The 24,412-nt window shown below is 36.5% G+C and overlaps 2 protein-coding genes across 11 annotated transcripts in view; one reads left to right on the forward strand and one right to left on the reverse strand.

The window, feature by feature from the left end:
• NINJ2 (ninjurin 2) overlaps positions 1-24,412 on the reverse strand; it is a 512,961-nt gene that overhangs the window by 330,563 nt on the left and 157,986 nt on the right. The window lies entirely within an intron of this gene.
• Positions 1-24,412, forward strand: part of ERC1 (ELKS/RAB6-interacting/CAST family member 1) — a 292,700-nt gene that overhangs the window by 139,403 nt on the left and 128,885 nt on the right. For all 10 annotated transcript variants that reach the window (XM_048942961.1, XM_048942954.1, XM_048942986.1 and 7 more), the window contains one exon: positions 15,208-15,343. In XM_048942961.1, the coding sequence (XP_048798918.1) occupies positions 15,208-15,343 (136 nt within the window). The remainder of the gene's footprint in view (positions 1-15,207; positions 15,344-24,412) is intronic.

Genomic DNA, 24,412 nt, shown 5'->3' on the forward strand with positions numbered 1-24,412 from the left:
TGACCTTGACTTGGCATAGACATTATGCCTGTGGCCTTGGCTGCATGTTTTCCTTCCTCCCACAGCCTGGAAAAAGATTGGAAGTTAATCATGCTCTCCATCAATACCTTCTGTATTCAGTGTGTTGTTCTTGCATGCTTGTAACTGCTGATGAAAGGAGGACTGTCCTTGAATGACCGTCTTCTTGCAGTTCCCTAGGAGCAGGACTGCCTGGAAGCTTTTCTGCCCTGTGAGCATTCTCATCTGAAATACTTATAATTTCTTTCTTTTTTTTTTTTTTTTCCTGAGTGCTGTTTTCATTGGGTAGGCTGTGTTTGCTGGTTGCCACCATCAATGGAGTTTGATATGCTTTGTTTGGCTGTTGAAGTCCTAAATGTTATGAAAGTCAGAGATATTTCAGCTTCAAACCGTATGGCTTTTATCGGTACCTGCACCTATGCTGGAATTCGTAATAAACAAGAAAGGGTTCTGGTTTCAGGGTGTTGTTTGAGGGATTATTTTTTTTAAAATGAATAAATAGCTATTCCATAATGTTATGTTCTACTTTGGAAGCTACCACTTTATTTTTTTCTTAATGGTGTAACAGCAGTTAGTTTTTTCAGACATCAAAGCAAATGCATCTTCCTGAAAAAGAACTGAGTGTGTGCAAAATCACATTAGGTATGTCTGTTTTGTAGAAACAGGAAAATACTTCAAATGTTATCTGCCCTCATTAACAACAGCTGTACTTACCGTAAGCAGTGCAAAACCTTTGAATTTTCTGATCTGACTAATAAGTTTTCATCATCTCTTTCCTGTTGATAAAGTCAGTGAACCAGAACATAAAAATGCAGTCCACATCACTATTGCTGATGTGCCACGTACTAACTGTTTAAAATTCTGAAATCCTAGAGTGGCTGTTATAATGGTTTAGAATAAATAAAATAGACTTGGAAGGTGGGATTAAATCACTTTTCCATAAAGATTTTTCACAATATTTTTCATTGTTGATGACAATTTTACATGAAGAACTATCTAATCTAATGCTGAGTTCCAGAGAGTAATAAAACTAGTGACACTACTTTGGTGTCATTTGCTTCAGCAGTGAAAAAATTAGAAAAATACCATGAAGTCATAGACTACAGTTCTTTTAAGCAGTTCTGATGTACATGTGTCACAAAAGTTGAGATGTTACTACTACAAAACAGAAAAAGTTATCAAAGATATCCAGATTCTTTGTTATACCAAGGAAAATTTGATGCAATAGGAAGTAATAAAAAATACTGTAAGCCTTGTTTCCACACAGCAAAGGGGCTTGGTGATTCAATGAGTAGAGGCTGGTGGCATGAATCCAGATAAAAGTCCATGTAAAATAAAATGCCAGAAAACAAGAATATAACAGCCTTATAAAATCAAAGTGAAAACAAAATACTAAATCTGAGGGAACTGTCTCACTCCTTTTTCCAGCGTCCTGAATTTCTACTACACATCCAATGACCAAGGAAATATTTAAAACATGGTGTCTTTCTGTAAGAAAATGATAGAAAATATTTCTTAGAAAGTTAAGCAACTTTAGAAAGTTCAGAATACTATTTAGTAGCAATGGTAGGATGGTTCCACGCTGAGAACAGAAATCAGGGCATGGAGCTGAACCTGCTGTCTAGGTAAGGCATTCTGTTCTTTGTTTCTATTTTATTTGGTATTCAAGTGCATACTTGTGTAGATGATAGGTGCAGGATCAGACTCAGACAGTGTTAGCCATCTTCCCTGTAATAAACTTGTGCTTCTACTCCATTTGGACATCAGGAAACACAGTTTTACAGTGCGAGTGATGGAGCATGAGCACAGGCTGCCCAAGGAGTTTGTGGTGTCTCCTCCTTGGAGATGTTCAAAAACCACTGGACAACCTGCTTGAGCAGGGGTTGGTCCAGGTGGACCCAGTGGGCCTTCCTAACCTCTAAAGTTCCGTATTAATTGTTATAAATAATAAAATAAACAAATGTGGTGTGGTAAGTTACAGGCGTATAGTTGAGTGATTGTCTATGGATCTATGGATTTTTCATTGTTACGGAAATAACTCTCGATATACTGTGCCATGTACTGTATCTCTAAAAAGCTGTGTTTCTGAGTACTGAGAAAATGCCTGGGCAGCCTGGACCAATTTCAGTGCAAGTGTGGCTGGCTCTCTAATTTCATACCTTCAGGGGACTGTTTAGTCTTCATTCTGCCACCGTGCTGATCATTTACTACCTTGGGAAGTGATAAAAATGTTGAATATTTGAGTCAGCAGTGGTTATTTCTGGGCAGCAGAGCCAGATACATTGTTTTCAAAGAAGTTTCCATTTAAATGTCATTTCTAAAAAGTAATGTGCTCTAATAATTGCTTTCTACTTAATGTCTTTTCCCTTTAATTTTTCTTAAATAAAAAAAATGGTTTTATGGTATTCTTTATATTAAAAAAGCACTCTTGTAGGAGTTGTCCATTCCTTGTGAATGAAGAAAAAAAGTAAAGCATCTATAAAATGATAGTGGAAAACAAAAGATTGAAGAAGTCAGACTTTTTGGTTGTTAAGGCTAGATAGTGATAAGTAGAGCACAGACACTGTTTTTTTGTTAAAATAGGTCACTGGCAAAGTCTTTAGGATTTGCTTTAGGAATAGAGATTTCCTTATCCCTTTGAAGTGGAGTCTGTAGCTTTTCTGTCAAAGGTCGTTTTTTCTTGCCTTGTTTCACTGTATCTTAACAAAGCACAGTTATTCACAGATGTACATCACCTCAAAATTCTCACTTTCCTGCAGTCTTGTATGATCTGATTTCTTTCCTGCTACCTGCTGAAAATAACTTAACTGATGAGCTGTTTTTCTTTTTATGTTATTGCTCTATTTTCAGTACACATACTCGCAAAGCATACAGCTTTCCTGTGGGAGTTAGAATGGAGAGGCACATGGGGGGCTGTTTGTGTGTCGGCAGTACGCTACGAATTCTGAGTCAACTGTGCTCTAAGATCTGAGAATTCTCTCAAAATTTTCCTTTTCTGAATATAACTGAAAGCAAAGCATCTTACCATACTACTTGAAAAATCAAAGCAAAACATTATATAGAAGACATTTTATTATGTCTTTATGTTAATTACAAAGTTAATAAATTATCTAGTTTGTCTTCAGAAGATTATCAGAAATTATCATTCAAACTTCGTGCAAAATTAAACATTTTGATTAACCTATATGTGTCACATCACATTTAGTCATAGGAATAAAATCTGAACATTATTTTTCTTCTTTAAGGGCTAACTTCTATGCAAAAGTGTACCCCTCCAATGGCTAGACTTTTATTCCTTGTCGAAACTCTAAAAGCCACATAGGGTATGGACAGATAGTGAATTTGTGGTTTTAATTAGCCTTGGTACAAATGCTTTCTTAACTGTCTACCAAAATATTTAGCAGAATCTGAATTCAGGGAAAAAAATGCAGAGAATTCAGCTGGGGAGGGGACCTTGAATGTCACAGAAGAGGGTGAGGAGCTCAGTAATTTCTTGTACTGGTAACTTTACTGATAATGACTGCTTTCAGATTTCCTAACTCCTCAAGCTTAGTGGCAGAGTCTGCAGGAGTGAAGCGTTACCCACAGAAATGGAAATGCAAGTTATAGACTATTTAAGCAAATTGGAAATATGCAGGTTGATGGAATCAGATCAGATACATACAGGGTTGCCAAGGGAGCCAGGTGATGTCATTGCAAGGACTCTTTCTGTCATCTTCAAAAGCTCATGGCTGTCAGGAAACCTTCCTGATGACTGGCAAGCATCATGCCCATTTCTAAGAAGGATGAAAAAGAGGGTCCAAAGAATTATTTGGAGTAGATCCTCCTGAAGGCCATTTTCATGCATCTAAAGGACAAGAAGCTGATAGGAAACAGCCAGTTGGCTCTACAAAGGTAAATCATGCCTGACCAACTTGATCACCTTCAGTGATGAGATTACTGTCTTAGAAGGGAATCATCACTATTTAATGTTTTTTTTAAATGATGCAGATGATGAGATAAAATGTGCCCTCGGAATTTCATGGGTGTGGTTATGGAGGGTAGGTCTGTTATTTAGGATGACCTTGACAGACTGTGGAAAAGAGCTGACAGAAACCTCATAAAGTTCAGTAAGTATAAGTGCAAAGCTCTGCAACTGATGATGTATGTGCTGAGGACCAGCTGGCAGGAAGGCTGACTTGTAGGGAAGGACTGAGGTGTGATTGAGGACAAGTTGAACAAGTCAACAAGTATCACATTGCATACAGGGGTGTATTAGCACAAGCACAGTCAACATGTTGAGAGAAGTGATTTTTTCCCTCTGCCTGGCACTTGTGAGTCTGCATCAGGAAGACTGTGTCTAGAAGGAACTTTCAAGTACAGGAAAGGTACTGTGATAGTGGAATGAGTCCAGCAGGCAGGACAACAAGATGACAAGGTGCTTGCTGGAGCACATGGCATACAAGAAGAGGCAGAAAGAACCGGGTATGTTCATGACCGACAAGGAGCATCATGAGAGATTATGCTGTAGTTTTTTGGCTGTTTAATGGGAAGGTGCAGAGAAGAAAGAGCCAGACTCTTCTCTGAGGTGTTCAGTAAAAGGACAAGAGCCAAGAGACATAAGTTGCAAAATACTCTGATATCAATTCCAACAAGATACAAGAGGAAAAAAAAATCAGTGATGGTAATCAGATGCCAGTGAGGTAATCAGAAGCATCTAGTTGTTCTGCATGCGTTCAGCTTGTGACTAGCTTGAAATGTTGCCTCTTAATCCTGTGCTGCTTGTGAAGATCGATTTCCATTTTGCACCACCATGCAAGATGACCTCCTTGCCTTAGATCAGAGACATTGGAACAGTTGTGTTTCAGATGTGACTCAATACTTTACTTTTTGACTGAGAACATTTCTTACTATCACTGCTTGCTTTCAGTCATGAATGATTAACTTGTAGCTCTGAGGGGCACGATGCCCCCATCTCTTAGGTGACTCAGCACACTCATTTCAAAGGGCTTTTTACATGGAATCTTATTATGTTATCTATTCCTTTACAGTACTGAACAGCTTTGGTGAAAATTGGAATGGAGTTTGATGGTAGTTTTGGGATGACAGTAGGTTTTCAGCAATTCATTTCTAGTGTCATCCTTTAAAACATTTCATAATGAAGTTGATCATTTGAAGTACCCTATCTCCTTCTCTAAAAACCAAGAGTGAGAGAACATTATAAATCTGAGGTGTAAAACAGTCTGTATGGATAGACCAGAAGTGCTTAATTTAGTCCTAGAAATTACAGATGCCAGCTATTGGCAGTTGCCAAGCAAGTGTGCTCAGTGCCAGCCTTGACAGAAGATTGCAGAAGGCTCCAATCCAATGTAAAACTGGTGTGAGGCCACTTTTCCTTGTAGTTCCTATGCTCCTTTGTTGCTCAGCTCCCTCCTAGTGTGGCATGTGAACTTGCGACTTCCCAGTGTCATTCATTTACCGTAGCTCACCAGATGGTAGCTCTAAAAAACATATGTTGTCTTCCTTAGCTTCCACATCAGTCCAACTTGGTCTGTATCAATCCCACTGGCACTAGCAGCGCTGACCAGATTGTTTCCATTGTGAGTGCCAGCAAAATTCAAATTGTCAGCAAACTTCCTATTGCATTTTTAATGTCTTGAGTTGCTCACGCCACATTTGATGAAGTCCCGGAGTCTGGGAACTGAGAGGGGGATAATGTAGCACAATTTTACCCATAAAAGTGTATGGCAACACATTATTTTGCAGTCATCTCCTGTCATACCTTTACTCCTTCACCAATATTGTGTTCAGTGTTGTTTCATTCTTTCTCTAGGCCTGCCTTTCTCTGGTGTGTTCTGCACTGTGTGCTCCCTTAGTTCCTTTTGTCTCAAGTGGTTATAAAGACAAAGGTGTACTGTTTTAATCTTTGAATTTTCAGCTGGTAGGATTCTTGATCATGCTAGCTGTGCCTGAATTTCTCGGTAGTCATACCAAATAGATGGCAGCAATGTTGTTAATAGCTTTTTCTTGTAACCAGCTACAAGATAGATTTACTTACTCACTTCACTTTTCATTGTGTAATCTTTAACATCACATAGATGTTACTGGCAGAAGGTGATATCAGTGTCATGTAAAGAATTGAATAACCAGCTAAGAAATAGTTTTACTACTATCTCCTTGTAGCAATATATATGTAAAAAATATAAAAGCGAACACTTCTTCGTTATTTGCAATGTCAATGTTTTAAAGTATTGATATTAGTGACAGTAAGATGTATCTTTCCTTCAGCATCACTTGCTATTTGTTCCCTTGTACTTTGCACAGATCTTTTTTTTTCTTTTTCATCATTAGTTCAGAATAAATACGTGCTAAGGCAGAACATAGGCTTCACTAAAAATTAGTTTCAATTCAAATCCATGGCAAAACCATACTACTACTACTACTCCTCAGTCTCTTCATGCACTCTTATCAGAACCAAATATTTTCTTAATGCCTCTGACATTAAAACTTAATACCACTAGTGAAGGTTTCTTGACATTCTTGTGCCTTTGCTCTGGGAAGCTGCTATAAGGGTATGAACACTAAAACTACAGGATTTTATGTAACTTACTGGTCTTAGTGGTGCATCTTGTGCATTGTTTTTTACTGCCTAAGGCTTTATTCCCAAGTAAGTTGGATACTTTGCAAGTACATTTCTCTCTGATAGTCAATTATCTTCCTTGTGAAAAAAGCATTTTAAAGATTTAAGTGATTTCATTTTAAAGACTCCTTGTTTTTACTGTAGAAGATCATTTCATGGGTATGTTCATGGCAGATCGGCGCATTTGTTTTATCTCCTTTGGTGGGTGTGAAACAGTTTCAGAAGCACATATGAATTGCTAACGCTTTTCAGTTGCAGACATAATCTTCCCCAGATACATTTTTATCTTTTTTTTTTTTTTTTAAGATGATTTCTTAAGTATTCTAGAGAGAAAGGAATAAATTTTCTTCCGCGTCTTGGAATAGTGGAGGATGTTTTTTGAATTACAGTTAGAGAAATTCATGAGTTTATTTTGATAGAGAAAGAAACTAGAAGTCTTGTCTTTCTGTATCCTATTTTGACTATAGCCTCTATAATTTTTAATGAGATTCTCAACACTGGTTAAAATTCTTAAGCTGTAATGTATATCTTCATATACAGAGACAGTTAATCTATTGAAAACATATGAGATTTGTCTTAGGAATATTCTTCCTGACATTAAAGGCTGTTGTTTCTTTATCTATCTTAAAGATTATGAGCATTCTCCAATTACATAGGAGGTTATTTCATTGAAGGAGACAGAAAAGATATGTACCTACCTGTATCACAGTGACAGGCTGCATCAACACATTTGTGTTGGTAAAGTGGTCAAATCCAATCAATTCAAATCTGAATTTTGCCTCATTTGTCTCAAGGTAACCAAATAAAAAGTAGTTCACTGGAGTATAGTTGTCTAGATAAAAGACTACTCAGAAGTGGAGTATCCCATATATGGGACTGAACCTCTTGTCAGAAAGTTCAGACTTGAAACTGATTTTTATAGCTAGAAGGATAAACACCTATGCATTTAAATCTATGCAGAGAATCTGCTTGGAAGACTCTTGTTGAAAACAATTTTGTCCTTAAGTAGACAAAATAAATAATATGGTTTTGATGTGGTCATACCAGCAAAGTAAAAATCACCAGGCCTGAAACAGACCTTTTTATAGTCCTGAAAACAGACCATTTTATAGTTTTTCAGAAAGATCCTTTTAGCATTTCTGTCCTCACATCATTTCCTTGAAGCCTTTGTGCCTTTTTTCTCTTTTCTAATGAGACAAGATTCTAAATGTTCTCATACATGGAGTTTTTTGATATAAGAAATCCCCTTCCACTGAGTTGGCATGAGAACTGCTCCAAAAGTAATGCCTCCTATTGTATTACGTTGGCCCGTGACGTCAGAGGCAGATGTTGATGATACAGCAATAAAGGCTGAACCTCCCCACCAATATTTGGTTTCATGTTGTTGACTCACGACAGATGGCAGCAGAGGGGCATTCTGACAAAATGGTGTCTGACACACAAGTGAGTTTGAGGCAAAGGTGAGTCACTGACTTCTTCCATGCAGAAAAAAACCCCACCCATTGACATTTGTTGTTACTTGCAAACACTTATGGAGACCTAACAGTGGAAGTGAGCACATTGAGGTGGTGGGTGGTGCATTTCAGGAGTGGCAACAGCCACTTGATAGGCAAGCCACATTCTGGATGGCCATGCGTCGTTCTCACACTTCAAAATGAAGAACCTCTCTGACAGTCAGCTCATTTGTGCAAATAATTGGCTAATGGTGGTGAGTGTGTTGAAAAAATAGTGTTTTATAACTGAGAATTTGCTTTATCAGACATTGTTGTGTTCTTTGCATCTGTTGTAGTTTCCATGGAAATAAATTGGAGGCATTGCTTTCAGAGTAACCTACATACATACATTGTGTTTTCTACTCCAGTAACTGTTTCTTTTAATACCTTTCATTGAAAACTGCATTTTCAGTAATGTCACATTGATTCTTTAATTCTTTCAAAAGACCAGGATAATTTGCAATCCTTATCCCAAACTTGTGAAATACTCTAGAAGAGGACTTGTCCTTATTGACAATTGGTCCAATATTTGCTGTAAAATAAGCATAGGCTTATAGGCTAGCATAATTTTTAAACGATTTGCTTTTAAAATGTTATTTCCCCTGCTTTATATTTAACTTTTGTGTTTGTTTTTGTTTCAACTGCTGATTTCACATTCCGTTTTATTTTTAATTATTGTATATATCAAGTATTATTCTAGAAGGAATGAAAAGATTGCATACTCTTATGAAAGAAAACAACTGCTATATTTTGATTTGTTTTCTTTTCTGGCTGGTGGGACTGCAGTTAAAAGAGACGTGTGTGATCTTAGATCACAAAAATACCCTCTGAAACCTCAATAAAATGCCATTCATAAGGAAGATTTTATTGCTGTTTAGAAAATACTTTTTTCAGCCACATCATGCAGGTCTCTTGAGCAGAGAGTGACTGGCTGTGTGTGATCTGTTCATAGGGTGGTTGGCTTATGTGTTGGAATTGAAGGTAAAAAGAAAAGCCCCTCTGGGAGCTCTTCCCGCGCTGCTAGGGCCAAATTCAACTAACTCAGCATGTAGCTAGGAGAAGGAATCCACACTGAGGCCTCATCAGGCTTTTTGCTAATGTCATTTTTGGCTTTGCATCTGCTTACTCAATTAACAAAAGCATAAGAAAAAAAAAAAAACAATAAAACAAACTTATTTGTTGAACTACTGAATACTGTTATTAAGGTCCTCAAAGCATTATGTTTTCTCCTAAGAAAGGAGCACCCATATCATCATCGTAGAGCATTATTGTAGGGTTCACCTTGAATTTGTTTTTTTAATGCTTTCAACTTTAATAAAAATTGGAGATTGCAAGGTTTAATTTAACTATAGAACTTGACCTGCAATTAATTTGATATTTAGTTTTTGAAACCTGATTTCAAATTTTACATCAATTATGAAGTTATGGTATGTATTCATTAGCTTTATCACATTTATTTCCTACTGAGTAGATATTGAAAGTTTAAATAGTTGAGAAACTGCACTATATTTTTTAAACGAAGTAGTGGGTGAGTAACTGTAGTGGATTACAGAATCTATCTACAGAAGTGGAATTAGGTATTAATGAAAACATGGTGCTGTAGGTGTGTAACTGAAGGTTTTTTGCTCTGCAGTTTTTTTAATTTTTTTTTTCAGCAGGTTGTGTCTGTGTCTGGCAAAGTGAATCTTTCCTTTGCTTAATTTACTGTGGACTTCTTGAGCTAAAATGAAGACTCCTGTTACTCCCTGTTGTTAATTGTAGCCAGTTCATTGAAGATCTTGTTCTTTTCTTCCAGTTACTTTGAGAATACTAAAACAACACTCCAACAGTTTGTGTGTAATTGGCTACTACTGTTCTCTTGACTGGAGAGCAGCTGATTTTATTAAGGTTTTGTCAATCAAGAGACTGAAGACAAAAATCTACTTTCCCTGAAAAACGTTAGCTTGATAGCACTTAGAGTATGCTTTTGAGATGCTTGTGCTTCTAATCTTTAGTAAGATTTCTCTTTCTGTACATGTGTTTATTATGTATCTTTCTCTAAATTCTCTGACTGTATTAATAACCTGTGCCACTTCACTATTTGAAATGTGCTGTGTGTAAGCTTTATGTGATGCTTACATGTCAGGTGATGGGTTTCTGTTAGAGGTATTCTTAAATAACAGGAGCTTTTTAGACTATTTTCTGATTCACAGTATTTAGTTCCTGCCTGGTTTGTATGCTTTATTTTCCTATATTTTCCCATCGGCTGTTTCTGGAAGTAGAAGGCTTTTTTTAGCTGGAGTCAGATGGGCTGACTGCACCGGGAACAGGGATTGATACTGTACAGCTAATTCCTAACGTTGAGGAAAAAAAAAACAGTGTAGAGTTGAGATCTGCATCTACTCTTTGACTTTCACACTTGTTGATTCAGGTGCTTTTAGGACCTTGTTCTGAAAATCTGGAGCAAGCTGGTTTCCCATAGCCTTCTGCGTCTTCATCCCTTGCCCCCTCCAGTGTTCACTGAACGCACACTTTGTTTTATAAACTAGGTTTCCTAGGTTCAGGAAATGTAGTTCACCCTTCCCAACTCTTAAAGCCACTGTGGGACTTCTTGCTTCTTGTCTCGCATGCAACAGACCAGTTAAATTCTCAGAATCTGCTAATATTTTCATTGCCATGTTTTTCCTTGTCATATATATGTCACAGAACATATGAAAAAGAAGAAGAGCAGTGTAACAAAATGATGAGAGGTTGTTGGAAGAGACCACAAGTAGAAGAGGTAGTTGAATGCTGGAATTGGTCAGCTGTGCATACAGTAGAAGCTCATTGAACGTGTGTTGCTCCATTTTTTTCCATGTTTTTCTTTGCGCACCAAAACTCTCAAAATAAAAAAATAAATAAAAATAATTCCTCACCTCATGTCACTGTGCTTATGATCTTTTTGATTCTTAAGTGAAAGTGAAGGTTATGGCTGTATGACCTTTAAAACAAAGAAGTGATGAAGGAAATTGTGCTGGCAGTATAGTAAGTTGGACACTTCCCTTTGAGTTTTGAGTCATTCCAGCTCAGGTCATTAACATCCCTTTGAATTGATGGTGACTTCTTTGCAGTAAAAAAAAATGTGTTTTTTTTTAAAATCTAATCACTAATCAAGTACTCCTAATAAAGATCTGGACAATGTAGTTTATTGTTTTCTGCCTTTCAGGATTGCTATCTGGATTTTTTTTCAGTTATGGTGTGTTTTGTTCTTGGACTTAAGTTGCTGTGAGCATTATACTTCTTTACATGGCTGCTCCATTTAATTCCGCATGTGAATAAATGTACTCCTCAGTGTCTCTCAGGACTTCACAGTGTTTTGATGTCCTATTCAGTGATGTTATACGTTGTAATTCAATATTTCATAATATAATAAGCATTGGCAATATTAAACTAAGTAATATAGCGCGTTATTGCATACTTTTTTTAAATTATTTTGCCATTTTTGGAATAAATTTCACGTATATTTGTATATGTATTGCATCAGTGTAGTTATGTTGAGAAGCAGTGTGCTTTAAAGCCAGTGAAGTTCCTCTTCCATCAGGATTAGTAGCTGCAGCAACAGTGCACTGTCCTGTGGGTGGTGGTAATGCTACGTTAATGAAGGCTGTTGCTGAGCACAATCTTTCTGACATGGCTGACTGACAGTGTGCCTTCTTTTTAATGTGAAATCAGTTTCCAAGAACCTAAGTCAGATAAACAGGTGGTTTCTTTAGCTGTGAACAAAATGAATGTGTTTTTTCCTAGTGCACACACTCATCATTTGAAATATAATCAGTATCCACTTTTTTCTTGAAGATAAGTTTCTGTAGTGATTTGAATACATTGTAAATGTGCACTTATTCTTGGATCATTAGGAAAACCGTTGTGTTTTAGGTGCATAACTTTGAAAGAAAACATTAAAGCAATAGTAGAAAATTAAAATTAACTTCTGCATATTTTTGCTTAACTTTTTGTCACATATTTTAGAAGAAGAACATCTAAAATTACCTCAGAAAAGATAATCAGATTAGGGTAGTAAATAACTATCTGTTAACATGTAGCATAAAAATCCATATAAGGAAATAATTAACAGCTATTTCTACTGATGTGCATAACTGTAAAAGATAATTAGTATTAAAATGCAAAATTATTTAGGGTAGTATGGAATAATTTAGCTTAATTTAAACCTTAATACAATTAATATTATTAGGAATGAAAAATCTTCCAAAGGACTTGCAGGTAGTAAACTGAAGTAAACTGAATTGGATCAGTCTTCTTACCACTTTGTAGGAATACCTGATGGTGCACGGGTTTTCTGTTGTTTTTTTCCTCTCTCAGAAAAAGACTCTGGAAATCTGAAATCTACTCATTTGAAAGTTTTATTGTTGGTTTTTTTTTGGTTAATTCTCTCTTTATGGTGTTCAGAATAATAGCATTCCCTCATTGCTAGAAATTCCAGATTTTTGTAGAGAAAAGCCATTGGATTTTTGTTTGTTAATTTGTATCAGTGATGCAGCCTCGTCCTTCATTGAAGAAGAAGGCTCAAGTCATGGAAATGAACAGTTGTTTTCAGATTCCAATTTCAGAAATTTTGCTCGGGGGGGGGTCTTTGGCTTAAACTGTGCACCTAGAATCAAAAGGTGTAAAAGATTGTTTCTGAAAATCTTGACCCATCTGTAATTAAAAAGCTTTGGGTTTTTTTGTAGTTGTTGCTTTTTTTTTTTTTTTTTTTTTTTTTTAATTAGAAGTCTGATTTTGATTGTACTTTGTTTTCTTTGATAGATTCAAATTTGCAAGTATTTGACATGACATTGCAAAATGGAGAGAGATTTTTAGCATTGCAAAAGACTTTTTACTTGAGCGCTAACTATTTTTAGGAGCTAAACCTCCAGAAATGTCATTATCCAAAAATTTGGTCTCCCAATGACAGAATTACCCAGCAGTGAGGTATTGTTGTAGATACCTGTATTATCTGTAAGGTTTGTTGTCCAACTTTTTGTTGCTTTTTGATGAAGGTATGGAGTAGCAGTTTTATCCTGCATAGGAGTTCGAGTTTCTGAACAGTATGGCAATTACAAACATAAGACTGAGTAGTACTAGGTAACTTTAAGACTACATCTTTTTAAACTGCTTTGGGAAACCCTGAATTTGTCTCCAAGTATGTACTTGATTGTTTGGAAGGCATTAATTTTGCACCAAACATCCTTTCATTGAAGAGCTGCTGTTTTCTTTTTAAAGACATATTGGACTGTGCAGCAAATGATCTTCCTTATACATACTTTGATCAGGCTTAATATTTGTTACTATTAATATTGTTGTCTCTTATCTAAACAGCAGATAACAGTAAATAATACCACTTTCCCAGCAGGTGAATCTGAGCTTGCCAGTTTATAAAAAATAATTAATTCCCCTTCTTTTAATCTAGAAGTTGAATAAGAATCTTCATGTGGAGCTGAATGTGTTGGACTTGCACATTTTCATTTTATGTGTTAACTTAGCTGTACTTTCTCTGTTTATTTTATAGGATGGCTAGAACCATGTATTGTACAAACTGAGTTGTGCCAACATAATATTTCCAATATGTTGTTTAATCACTGAGCAAGTCAGCTTTAAACCTGGGCAGTGTGCCCATACGCAGTGAGCAGCCCTGGGTTAGAGCAACTTAACAATTACACTAGTTGTGTTTAAAAAGCATTCTGACTCAAATCAGCTGTAATGTTGGAAAAGGTATTTAAATATGCCAATAACTTTTTAACATCATCAGAAAAGGACTTTTCTTTTATTCTCAGTCTCTGGAGGATGTCAGCACTTTTTCTCACTAATAGAAGTTTGTTTAGCACCAAGGAAAATTTGCTATCTTTGCAACTTTTCCAGCTCCAGCTGGCTTACATTGCAGAAAGTATAGCTCAGTGTTGAACCTCCAGTTTTGGAAGAGCTCGAATCACCAGCTAGGCCTATGCCACGTAATTTGAACATATATATTGCAAAGAGGTATTTTCTTGATGACACTGTTGTTACTAGTTCTGAAGAAAATATTAAAGCAGAGTTGTTTGTGATCTATTCTAAAAGTATTTCTGAAATACAGAAGAAACATTCTTCCTTCTCTGTGTGGATAACATACCAGATAGGAAGCTAGTATATCATTCTGCTTTCTAAACAGTAAATTAAAGAGCTGTCTCTACTACTTGCATGATGTTTTGGGGAAATCTTGCAACCAAAGAATTCATCTTTTATTCCAAAATCCAAACTCCAGATATAATTATGGAGAAAAGGGCTGAGGAAGCAAAGCTAGCCTGTTTTGTTTTGATTGGACTAAAAGTTTAGACTTAAGTTCTCTGTGGTCTGGAGGCTGAGATTAAAGGGTCTGTAATTAGATTCAATACTCCATGTGTCTTAATGCCCAGAAAGGCCAAACCCTGTCTGCAAGCAATGGTAGTTGCCAGGATCATCAAAAATAATTCATAGATGCAAGTGAAAAGGAAATTATGCATGCTTTCTGAAATAGTTTGTTCTTGCTTGCTCCTTTCTGTGAAAAGAAAGGATAGGAAATTGCTCAAAATATCTAGTAAACAAATAGAACTTGATTTTGAAAATAAATAGTTCTGGAAAGAGATTGCCTAGATATTGCGGATAGTCTTCTATGTTCAAGTAATGCTGCAGTCGTTTTCCTATCAATTCTCCTGTTATGCTTATGTTAGATACAGTGATACTCAAAGCAAAATGGACTATTTAAGTGTGTGCATTTTTTATATGTCTGTGTCTGCATGAACAGAGAAAAGGTTTCTTTGTAATACATACCTCAGTCATGAGGACAAATGTGTCTCTTGATTAATAGCTTATACTAAATAGTTATTTTAAGGTTTTTGTTTCAGAAATTTTCACATTTAAGCTAATAGTAATGAGTAAAATGATGTGTTCATTAGATTGACTTAACATTTGATGGTAATGCTAGAGGATAAATCAGTTTTTCCATGTGGAAAGTGACTGTATTTGAGGGCACCACTCCTCGCCAGTCCAGCTCACAAGCACTAGGTCTGACCAGAAGCCGAACTGCATTCTGAATGTTCTTCTCTCTTTCAGGCAAGTTAAAGATCAAAATAAGAAAGTAGCAAATCTGAAGCACAAAGAGCAAGTGGAGAAGAAGAAGAGTGCACAAATGCTGGAGGAGGCCAGGAGACGAGAGGATAATCTTAATGACAGCTCCCAACAGCTTCAGGTAACATGAGAATTGGATAAAAGCAATATGGCCAATGGGCCAGTAAGCTACATCACCTCTTGCTGTACCTGCTGATCTATTTTCATAGCCATTACACACTGATTATTTAAAAGGAGACATCTATCTTACAGCTCTTCAAAGAAAGCAGCATTTCTGTTTTCTTCCTGGAAAAAAGGGTTTTTACTGTCAGTTCAGTTATGAAGTGCATCATTGAAATAATTTGATCATTTTAACATCCAAATTGGTGTGGCATTTCTTCCTTTGCTAATCTTCTAAAAGCTTTATTATTTTGCTGTTTTGTATGTTTTCCTAGCTGATTTTACCTTATACTGTTCCTTTTCTTCAGGAAATGAAAAAAAGCAAGTAAGTATTGTTATAGTATATAGAAATTTTTGTGGCGCAACTGAAGAGTCTTGTTTTCTGCATTTACTCGGCCTTACTTGACAAGAACCTACTCTACCTCATGAACTCTCAGTATGCTATGGGGGTGTTCAAGGAAAGACTGGATGTTGTGTTGAGGGACATGGTTTAGTGGGAGCTATTGGGAATAGGTGAACAGTTGGACTGGGTGATCTTTTAGGTCTTTTCCAACCTTAGTAATTCTATGATTCTATGATTCTATGCTTACTAGACAGTTTGCATTACTGTAGAAATCATAACATGCTGCTGCCATACCAAATTCTGGTTATCTCAAATCTGTCTAGGCATACAAAGTCACCAGTATGAAACCAACTGAAATACTTTTCAGTCTGCTCTAGGTTGATAACAGCTGTAGATGGTTTATCAAGCAGTTCAGTTTTCAAGTGCTGTCATAGAAACATTATACTGCTGCCATGAAATAGAATGAAGGCTGCATGATTCTGAGAGAAGATAATAAATATTTTTCCTGTGATTTCTTAAATTTACAAAAGCAGCTTTCCTTTTGGTGAGTGAAAATAAACATGGGAATCAAAATCTACCCTTGAGATCTGTTAAAATTCTTTTCAAAATCTTTAGAGAATGTGCTTTCTCAAAGCTGTTTTCTTTGTTATCCTAGGTTAAATCCTGGTTCTTGGTATCAGCTGTGTTTGCTACTAAAGCTACAATAAAGGCATAGAATAAATCCTAATAGCTCACAAGCAAAGACAAATCCCCTCCTTAATTTAAACAGATACTTCTTTACTCTGTTCTGTGGAATTCCAGTGGGATGGTTTCAACTCTTTAAGAACTTTTGAAAGAACCGCAGAAACATGTGTCCATGTGGAACGCTCTCAGATGCACCATTTTGTGGTTTTCCCCTTAGTTCAAGTCCTGCGTGTGCGTTGCACTGAAATAGTTAAGTTCCAAGTGTATGAAAATGATTTCATAACTACACGCTTTTCTAAAAGACGGGGATGTGGGTTTTCTACATCTGCTAATGGGTTTTGTGGCCGTAATGCTATGGCAATGCACAAGGCTCTTGTTATGTGGCAGCTTAAGTTCAAATAACACAATCCTCCTTGTATTAGTGAACTGTCTTTTAAAATTCCTAAAAATAATCTAGTATATGGTTAGGTTTTTAATCTGCAATTTGTATAAATCTGTATTTTAAGTTTGGAAAGGTAAGTAGTACTTGACATCTGTCATTCAACTATTTGCCTGTTGTACTTATCAAATGATACTATCACACGTGTTCATCTTTATTTTATTTCTTTCAAAGCATGGCTTACCCTACTGGCTTTTTTCCTTGACATTATTCTTTCACTTTTTGTTTTTCTTTCTGTTACACAAATGGAATGCACTGAAAAAAGCCTGACATTTGTTTTCTCTCAGCTCCTGTTAGCATACTAAAATTACTCTTTTTTTAGAAACAATAAGTTATGCAATGTGTTTGTACAGCTACACATAGCAATGGGTGAACAATGATACTCCAGTTATTGATAACTTTAATTCCTATTAAAATTAGTTAAGTTTCTGATATTTCAAAGAGATTTTATAGCTTTGGAGGCAGCATGAGATGGCCTTCACTCAGAAATTGACACGTTAAAAGAATGGTGCTGGTTTGTATCAGACTTGTTTGAGAATGTACAGTTGTCCTTGCAATGTACTATCCAATTCTTTACTTAGAGTGTTTTAGTGGTAGAGATGGATAGTGGATAGATATAGAGCTAAGAATAGCAGAATTGTACTTATTTCCTCTTTATTTTTTTAATTTAAATATTACAGTAAACAGCTTGAATCTAGGGACTAGAGATAAATACAGTTGTTTCTTTTGAGGAAGCCAAATTATTTGATGTTTTTCTCATTTTCTCTAGTGTTATTTTGTCGTGTCTTCAGTAGTTCTGCTGCTTTCCCTATAATCATATGCAAGTATTTCTGAGATAAATACAGATACTAACAAATGCATGTGAGAACTGACTGAAGTTGCGTGTGATACTTAACATTAAAGTGTGTAAGTTACCACACTGTTAATATTACTTGACTTTCCCTGGTTCATTCTCTGCTTCTGTGAATCTAACTGTCCCGTTTGGGTGGGCTCAATTTTTAAGAGTCTTTCCTCATATTCAACACAAGGCTGAAGGGAATGCTTTCATTCACGGATGAAAAAGGTCTGTATGCTCTAATGAAAATATCAAGCTATGGTAAAATATGGAGTGTTTAATGACAAGTGACAGCTTCAATAAAAACTCCTTCCCTTAGAAGAGCCCTCTGCTTATAGCCTCCCTCTCTCAAGGATTTCAACATTTTGATTTCCTGAAAGTAAAATTTACCCGGGACCACATTTTAGTTTGTTAGCTAAGCAGACCTGTCTTAAGTAGATGCTCTGAAGGGCACTGCCTTCTAATTGATTAAAACAAAATATTAATCTTGAGAGGAACATAGATTATTTTTTTTATGCAACCATTGTTGGCTTTGGGGTCAGGACACAGAAGCACCAATTTCAGACAATTTTGGTCTTGGTGGTTTTGGCTGGAATTAATAATATGACATCATGAAATGCTTAAAAATATATGATCTACATGTTCTTTGGTTGACCGTCTGCTATCCAGTCAAATAAACACGCTCCCAAGCACATATTCCACTCCTCCTCTCTCTGTCCCTAACAGGCATGTGGTTTCTTTCTTCCTGAGTTCAGTAACAAAATGTTCGTTTATTCAGAAAGCTCTGATGATGGAAATTTGGTATTTTGGGGAGTGGGGGAAGAATGAAAACCATAATGTCTCAATTCTAGTGAGTTGGATAAATGGGTTTCCAAATTTGTCTTTTCCTCCTGAGTTCCCTTAAACCTCAACTCTCTAGAGATCTGAGAGGTTAACGAGTGTCTGGTCTATAAACAGTAATGAAAAAAAGAGGGTCTTGGACTGGAGCAGAAAATTTTTTTCTTGAAGAAAAAAAAAAAAAAAAAAAGCAACCAAAAAAACTTGGCTATTGTGAAAAGGAAGTGATATGCTGTGCTGTCCTGTCCTAAGAATGGAATGCTTACTGAAATGTCAGGAGAAGTGAATGGATTAGTGTGTATATTTTTTTGTCTTTTCCTTCCAGTGTCTTCCACAGTTTTCAGGTGGAGTTTTCTGAATACTTTGTGGCACAGAGTTGTCAGTTAATATTGTTTCTATATTGCAGTAACTATCCAGCAAATTGCTGCTGGAAAACTATGTATCCAGAAGTTGTGTAAAATATATTTGAATGCTTTAATTAGAATCTGCGATACCAATTATATTTAGTAATTTTTTTTCACATCCAAACTTGAATAATTTCATATGTAATTTATAGATCAGGAGCTACATGCAAGCAGACAAGTACGTGTTGTTTTGGTTTTTTTTTCCTTGTGACTATACAGTGGCTCTGTCTACTCTATTACTCTATCTATCTAGAGTATTCAATAGTTAAAATGTCCTTATATTGGAAAGAGCTGAATTTCAGTTTAAACAGATTTGCAGGTTGTGGGGGTCAGGTAAACTTTTAGTTCAGTTACGACTTTACTGGCATCAAGATCAAGCTAGATGAAATGGATAAGTAACAAAATACCTTCTTATCAAATGAGCCTTCTGGATTCTTTATATGTATATCAGAAACTTTTTCTAACAAAGCACGATGGCATCTACACAAAGTAGGTATCAACATTCAAAAATCTGTAAACAGGAGTAAAAACTCTATGATTTGCAGCCTAAATTACTGGAGAATTTTCATCCTGACATGCTGATTAGATTTTGAGGGTAAGGTAGCTGAAATGCTTTAGTCTGATCTGTTGATAGTTGTATCATTCTATGATGAAGAAGATAGGTTACCTTATTTCAGCTGTTAGTAAAGAGAGAACATACAGCCCTAATTAATCTGTGATTAACCTGTAATTAATTTCATCTCTGACTTTTGTACATTACACACAGAGCTCCTGAAGAAACAGGCATAAAGAACTCTAAACTTGAAGGTCAAGATTTTCTCCATAACTTACTAGGCATCATCAGCTTTGAAGCAAATTGGCTATGCTGGGTAAAATGGTGTTACACGTTTTCTGGGGATAAGTGTCAAATTCCAGGGCAATTTCTCTTCCATGTAGACCACTGACATATCAGATTCCATCCTAGCCTGCCAGCTGAGTGGAATGTACTCTTTTTTTATCTCTTAGATAGCACAGCTCGACATGTTAAGGCCCACAAAGCTGTCAGATACCGAATTTCAGCATGGTAAAATCCATTTTTTATGCTTTCTTGCATCTGCAGGTTTTATTACAGAAAACACAGCATATCAGATGTGTTTTCTCACTGAGTTCAGATCTACCTATGAGAATTATTCAGATCAAACTGTTCTTTCTCCCTTCATCTCCCAGTACTTTTCAGATACTGTGATAGGAAGGAGATTGGGCCTTCCCGTTGCTGGATAATTCTAAGTGCTGCCTAGCCTTGAAAGTGGTTTTTTTTGCCTGGGTCTGACTAGGTGTCACTGTCACCAACTCATGTGGCTCTAATTTTATTGAATGATGTATTCCATCCTAGGTGTAATTCTTTCTGTCCTCTAGAACAGAACTTCGGGATATGAAGCACTGAAAGAATGTGAATTGTCTTTGCAATTCAGTTTTTAAGAAATTTATTAGTATTTTTGAGGGAATAAGTTTTCTTGCAGTCATTCCACAGATTACCACAAAGAGAGAAGCTTTGCATTATTATAAGATTTTGGTAATTAAGCAAAAACGTAATTGTAATTCACATATTATATGAATCATGTTTTTACTGCCTGCCTCCCAGTATTACACAGAACTTTTGTTAATAAAGACACAGCAATTATGTACAAATACAGGATTTAAAGGACAATCATGCTTCATAGAAATCTCAATGGAGTGAATGTATGCAAATTATGCTTCCTTTTAGATTTGAACTATGCAGTAGTAGCCAGTAAATAGTTATGGGATTAACTGACCCTCCAGCCCTTTGTCTGAGATGTTCTGTGGCAGCTGGCTGTGCATTAAGAAGCAGGATATACATATGCAGTAGTCTCTTCAGTGTGTATCGTGATTTATTAATTATTCACTTCTGCCATCTTTTTACAATATGGAGCTCTGTCTGAAAGCAGTGCCTCCTGTTTACTTCCATGGAAAATAGGAAAGAGACAAAGAGCACAACAACACAATTTGATAGTGCGAATTCTCTGCTCTCTGATGCTGAGGGCCAACATAATAAAACTGGAGGCAATACTTTCAGAGCAGCCCTCAGTACAGAAAATAACATTCCACAAACATTACATTCTGTGCTTATTTGGAGGGCTGTAATTTTCAGCACAGTGTGTGCAGTTACTGTAGATACAGCAAACATTTAACTGTGGCAGATGCCTGGAGAAAAACTAGTTCTTGTTCTTATCATGTCATAACTCTCCCTGTCAAGAGAGCTTTTCCTAACTTTCCTGGATGTCTGGGAGGAGTTCCAAACCTTATAGCTAGGTTTTATGTGACTTATGCTGAAGTTTCTATTTGGGGAGTACTTTGAATTTTAGCCTATTTTCAGGTATTAAAAGATCATAATTAGGCATGCCTGAATTTCTATCTCAACAGGGCAGCAGTGCATGCAAAAATGACCCTCTGACTAAAAGAGAAGGTTCCTCCATTTTCTCTATTGATGTAACAAAGTGCATCTTTATTTCAAGGAAGATCATGAGGGCTTGCTAACAGATTGTAGGAAGGTAAACAGGAGAAGGTGGGAAAATTAATAAACAAGAAGAGATGAAGTAAAGTCCTGCAGCATCTGCTCATATCAGATTCTGTTATTAGGAATATTAGTCATATTCACAACTGAATCTTCTACATACAGACCTGATGGACTTTGCAAAACAGTAGGTTCTCCATTTAGTAAAAGCAGGTTCATCAAAGCAAGCTGTGTTGTTCATTCATCCTTAGGAGTATTTACGTGGGTCTGCCTCAAGCAGCAGTGTTCCCAGTTTTCCATACACAAGTCTGATAGCTGTTTTTCCAAATAACTGCGCACAGGCAGAGAATACAGTCGCACCAGTGACCATTAAAAAGTGACCTTACTTATTTTTGAGTTTTCTGATATTTCTGAGATTTTTGAGGTTTAATTTTCTTCCATTCTGAGCTGTGACACACTGTGGCCCTATCTCAAATTTTAGTGAAGCCATTTTTTTCTGATATGTACTTACAAGGTCTAAGCAACTTCGTTGCTGCTTCCCTGTGTAGCGTTGCATGTTGAAGCCACAACAAAAATAATGCAGTTTCGAACAGAAAGTTATTTGTCTCAGAAACATATTTCTCACAATATGAACTGTTTGGTTGTGTTAAGGCAGGGAGATGCACGTTTTTCTTCCCACTGAAGTCTAATACACATTTTTGAGCATCAGAATAAATACACGGTCCTGTTCTTTAATTTGATTTGGCAGCCCTTACAGAGACAGAATCTGTAGTTTCTGTGTAATAGAAGTTTATACCATGAAGGAATTGTTAAGGAATTGCCTTCTATATTTGACCAGGTGAGAGCAATCCTGACAGAGTGTTTGTTACCATAACATTCACAGAAACTAAGCATGAGAGCAGACTTGATATTTAGAATGGATCAGTGTCTCCCTGGACAGACACTTAGCCATCTGCTCTGTTTTCACTTTACAGTGTAGTTTACCGCACATGTATTAGGTTCAAGTCAGACGTAACACCCTGCCTTCCCTTCTTTTAAAAAGATGAACCGTCTTACTCTGTCTTCTTATATAATGTAAAAATGCTCTGCAATTTTGAACAAGCAGCTGGAAAAAATTCCTGAAAGTCACTACCTACAAGCTGGAATTAAGCAGTCTCCCAGTTTTCCTGATATTTCCTTATTTCCAAACTGAGATTTGTAGTGAGAGAAAGCTATTATAAAGCTTAAGAGTTCTTCATGGAGGAAAGAAGACTCCCTACATCCTCACATTTCTCTGTGATCCCTCAGGCATATTATTCTCCAGACACACTTTCACCCAGTTGTTACTGCAGAAACATTAGGTGTCAGTGGAAGAAGAAACCTGCTATTTGTACTGTTGCCTGTTTGGCAAAGAGCTCTGTTGGTACCCTTTATGATATGCCAGAAACTAAGGACTGTGAAGACTGGGCTGCTGAGTGCATGCCAGCGACCTTAACCACTGGATGTTTTTTGCAAGGGCTTTTTTTTTTTTTTTTCTTTTTTTTTCTTCCTAGATTAGTATCTGAGTTCAAACTCCTTTCCTAAAAACTGTCAGAGAGATTAATGTAACTGTTGACAACATGGTGTGGTTCCTGCGAGGAGGTCTCTCCTGAGAGCAGAAAACATTTGAGGGCCAGATTTAAGCAAAACAATAGGAATACATTCAAGGGGAAAAACAGCTCTCTTTTCACTTTAGTGTTTTATTTCATGAGCCTGAGAAATGGCAATAAATTCGCATTTTTCCGTCTTCTGTTTTTTTTCTTTCTCCCTTAAGCTTTTCTTGTTCTTTCTTGCTGTGTTGAAAATTGTTTCTAACTCATCTCTCCCCAGGAATAAGAATGTCCGGTTGCTGCAGCTCGTTTTGTAGTTTCATTGCGTAGTAAAGTTGCTGTTCTGCCTTTTTTTTTTGTTTTGACCAACAAAATAAGATGAGGTGATGCTGGTCACCTGAAGATAATGTTCATAATTTATTTTGAAATATTTATAATATACTTTTTTTTTTTTCTTTATGGTATATACCTGTGGCAACAAGTGCTTCGGTATTTGCTTTAAAAATATTCATGTGATTGATCTCATAATAATAAACCTAATTTACTTCATTCTAATTCAGTATTATTCCTTAATCTTGCTTAGCAAGGCATCCAAATTATCCTTAAGCTACTGTTCTTTTCCTGTAGAAACAAGCCTATTCTTCTTCAATTAGCACTTTGCCTATTGAAGTTTCCTCTTTAACTAAAGTTTACATGCTCTTCACATGTAAGAGAACAACTACTCTTACTGTGATGTGTAACTATTAGCTGGCATTGAGGCTTAGGCTACAAGTCATGTATTCATAACTGATAGAGGCTGTGAAATAGTTAGCATCAGTCCTTTCAGCTGTTGCATTTTGTTTGAGGTACATTAGGATCTGAATACAGATGGTGGGAAAAACTTCGTTTGTATCACCTGGTCTCTCACTGATGATTAAAGGATTATCTCCTTAACATTCTAGAAAATGTCTATATTTAGTTAAAATTCACTAGCAAATTCAGTTTAGGACGCTGTGTTGTTTTCTCATAGAAAATCATTTCATAAAATCATTTTGTTTGGAAGTCAGTCATCAATCTAGTACTATCAAGTTCCACTATTAAACCATGTCCCCAAGTACCACATCCACACATCTCTTAAATACTCTCAAGGGATGGGGACTCCACCACTTCCCTGGGCAGCCTATTCCAATGCCTGAACACCCTCTCCATAAAGAAATTCTTCCTGATATCCAGCCTAAACCTCCACTGGCACAACTGGAGGCTTGTAACCTGAGGAAAGAGACCAACACCTTCCTTGCTGCAGCCTCCTTTCAGGTAGATGTAGAGGGCAGTGAAATCTTCCCTGAGCCTTTTCTACACTAACCAATCCTGATTCCTTCATTCACTCCCCATAACTCTTTTCTGGCCCTTCACCAGCTTCATTGCTCTTC

Source organism: Lagopus muta, chromosome 1 (assembly GCF_023343835.1).
Source record: "Lagopus muta isolate bLagMut1 chromosome 1, bLagMut1 primary, whole genome shotgun sequence".
Taxonomy (NCBI): Eukaryota; Metazoa; Chordata; class Aves; order Galliformes; family Phasianidae; genus Lagopus; species Lagopus muta.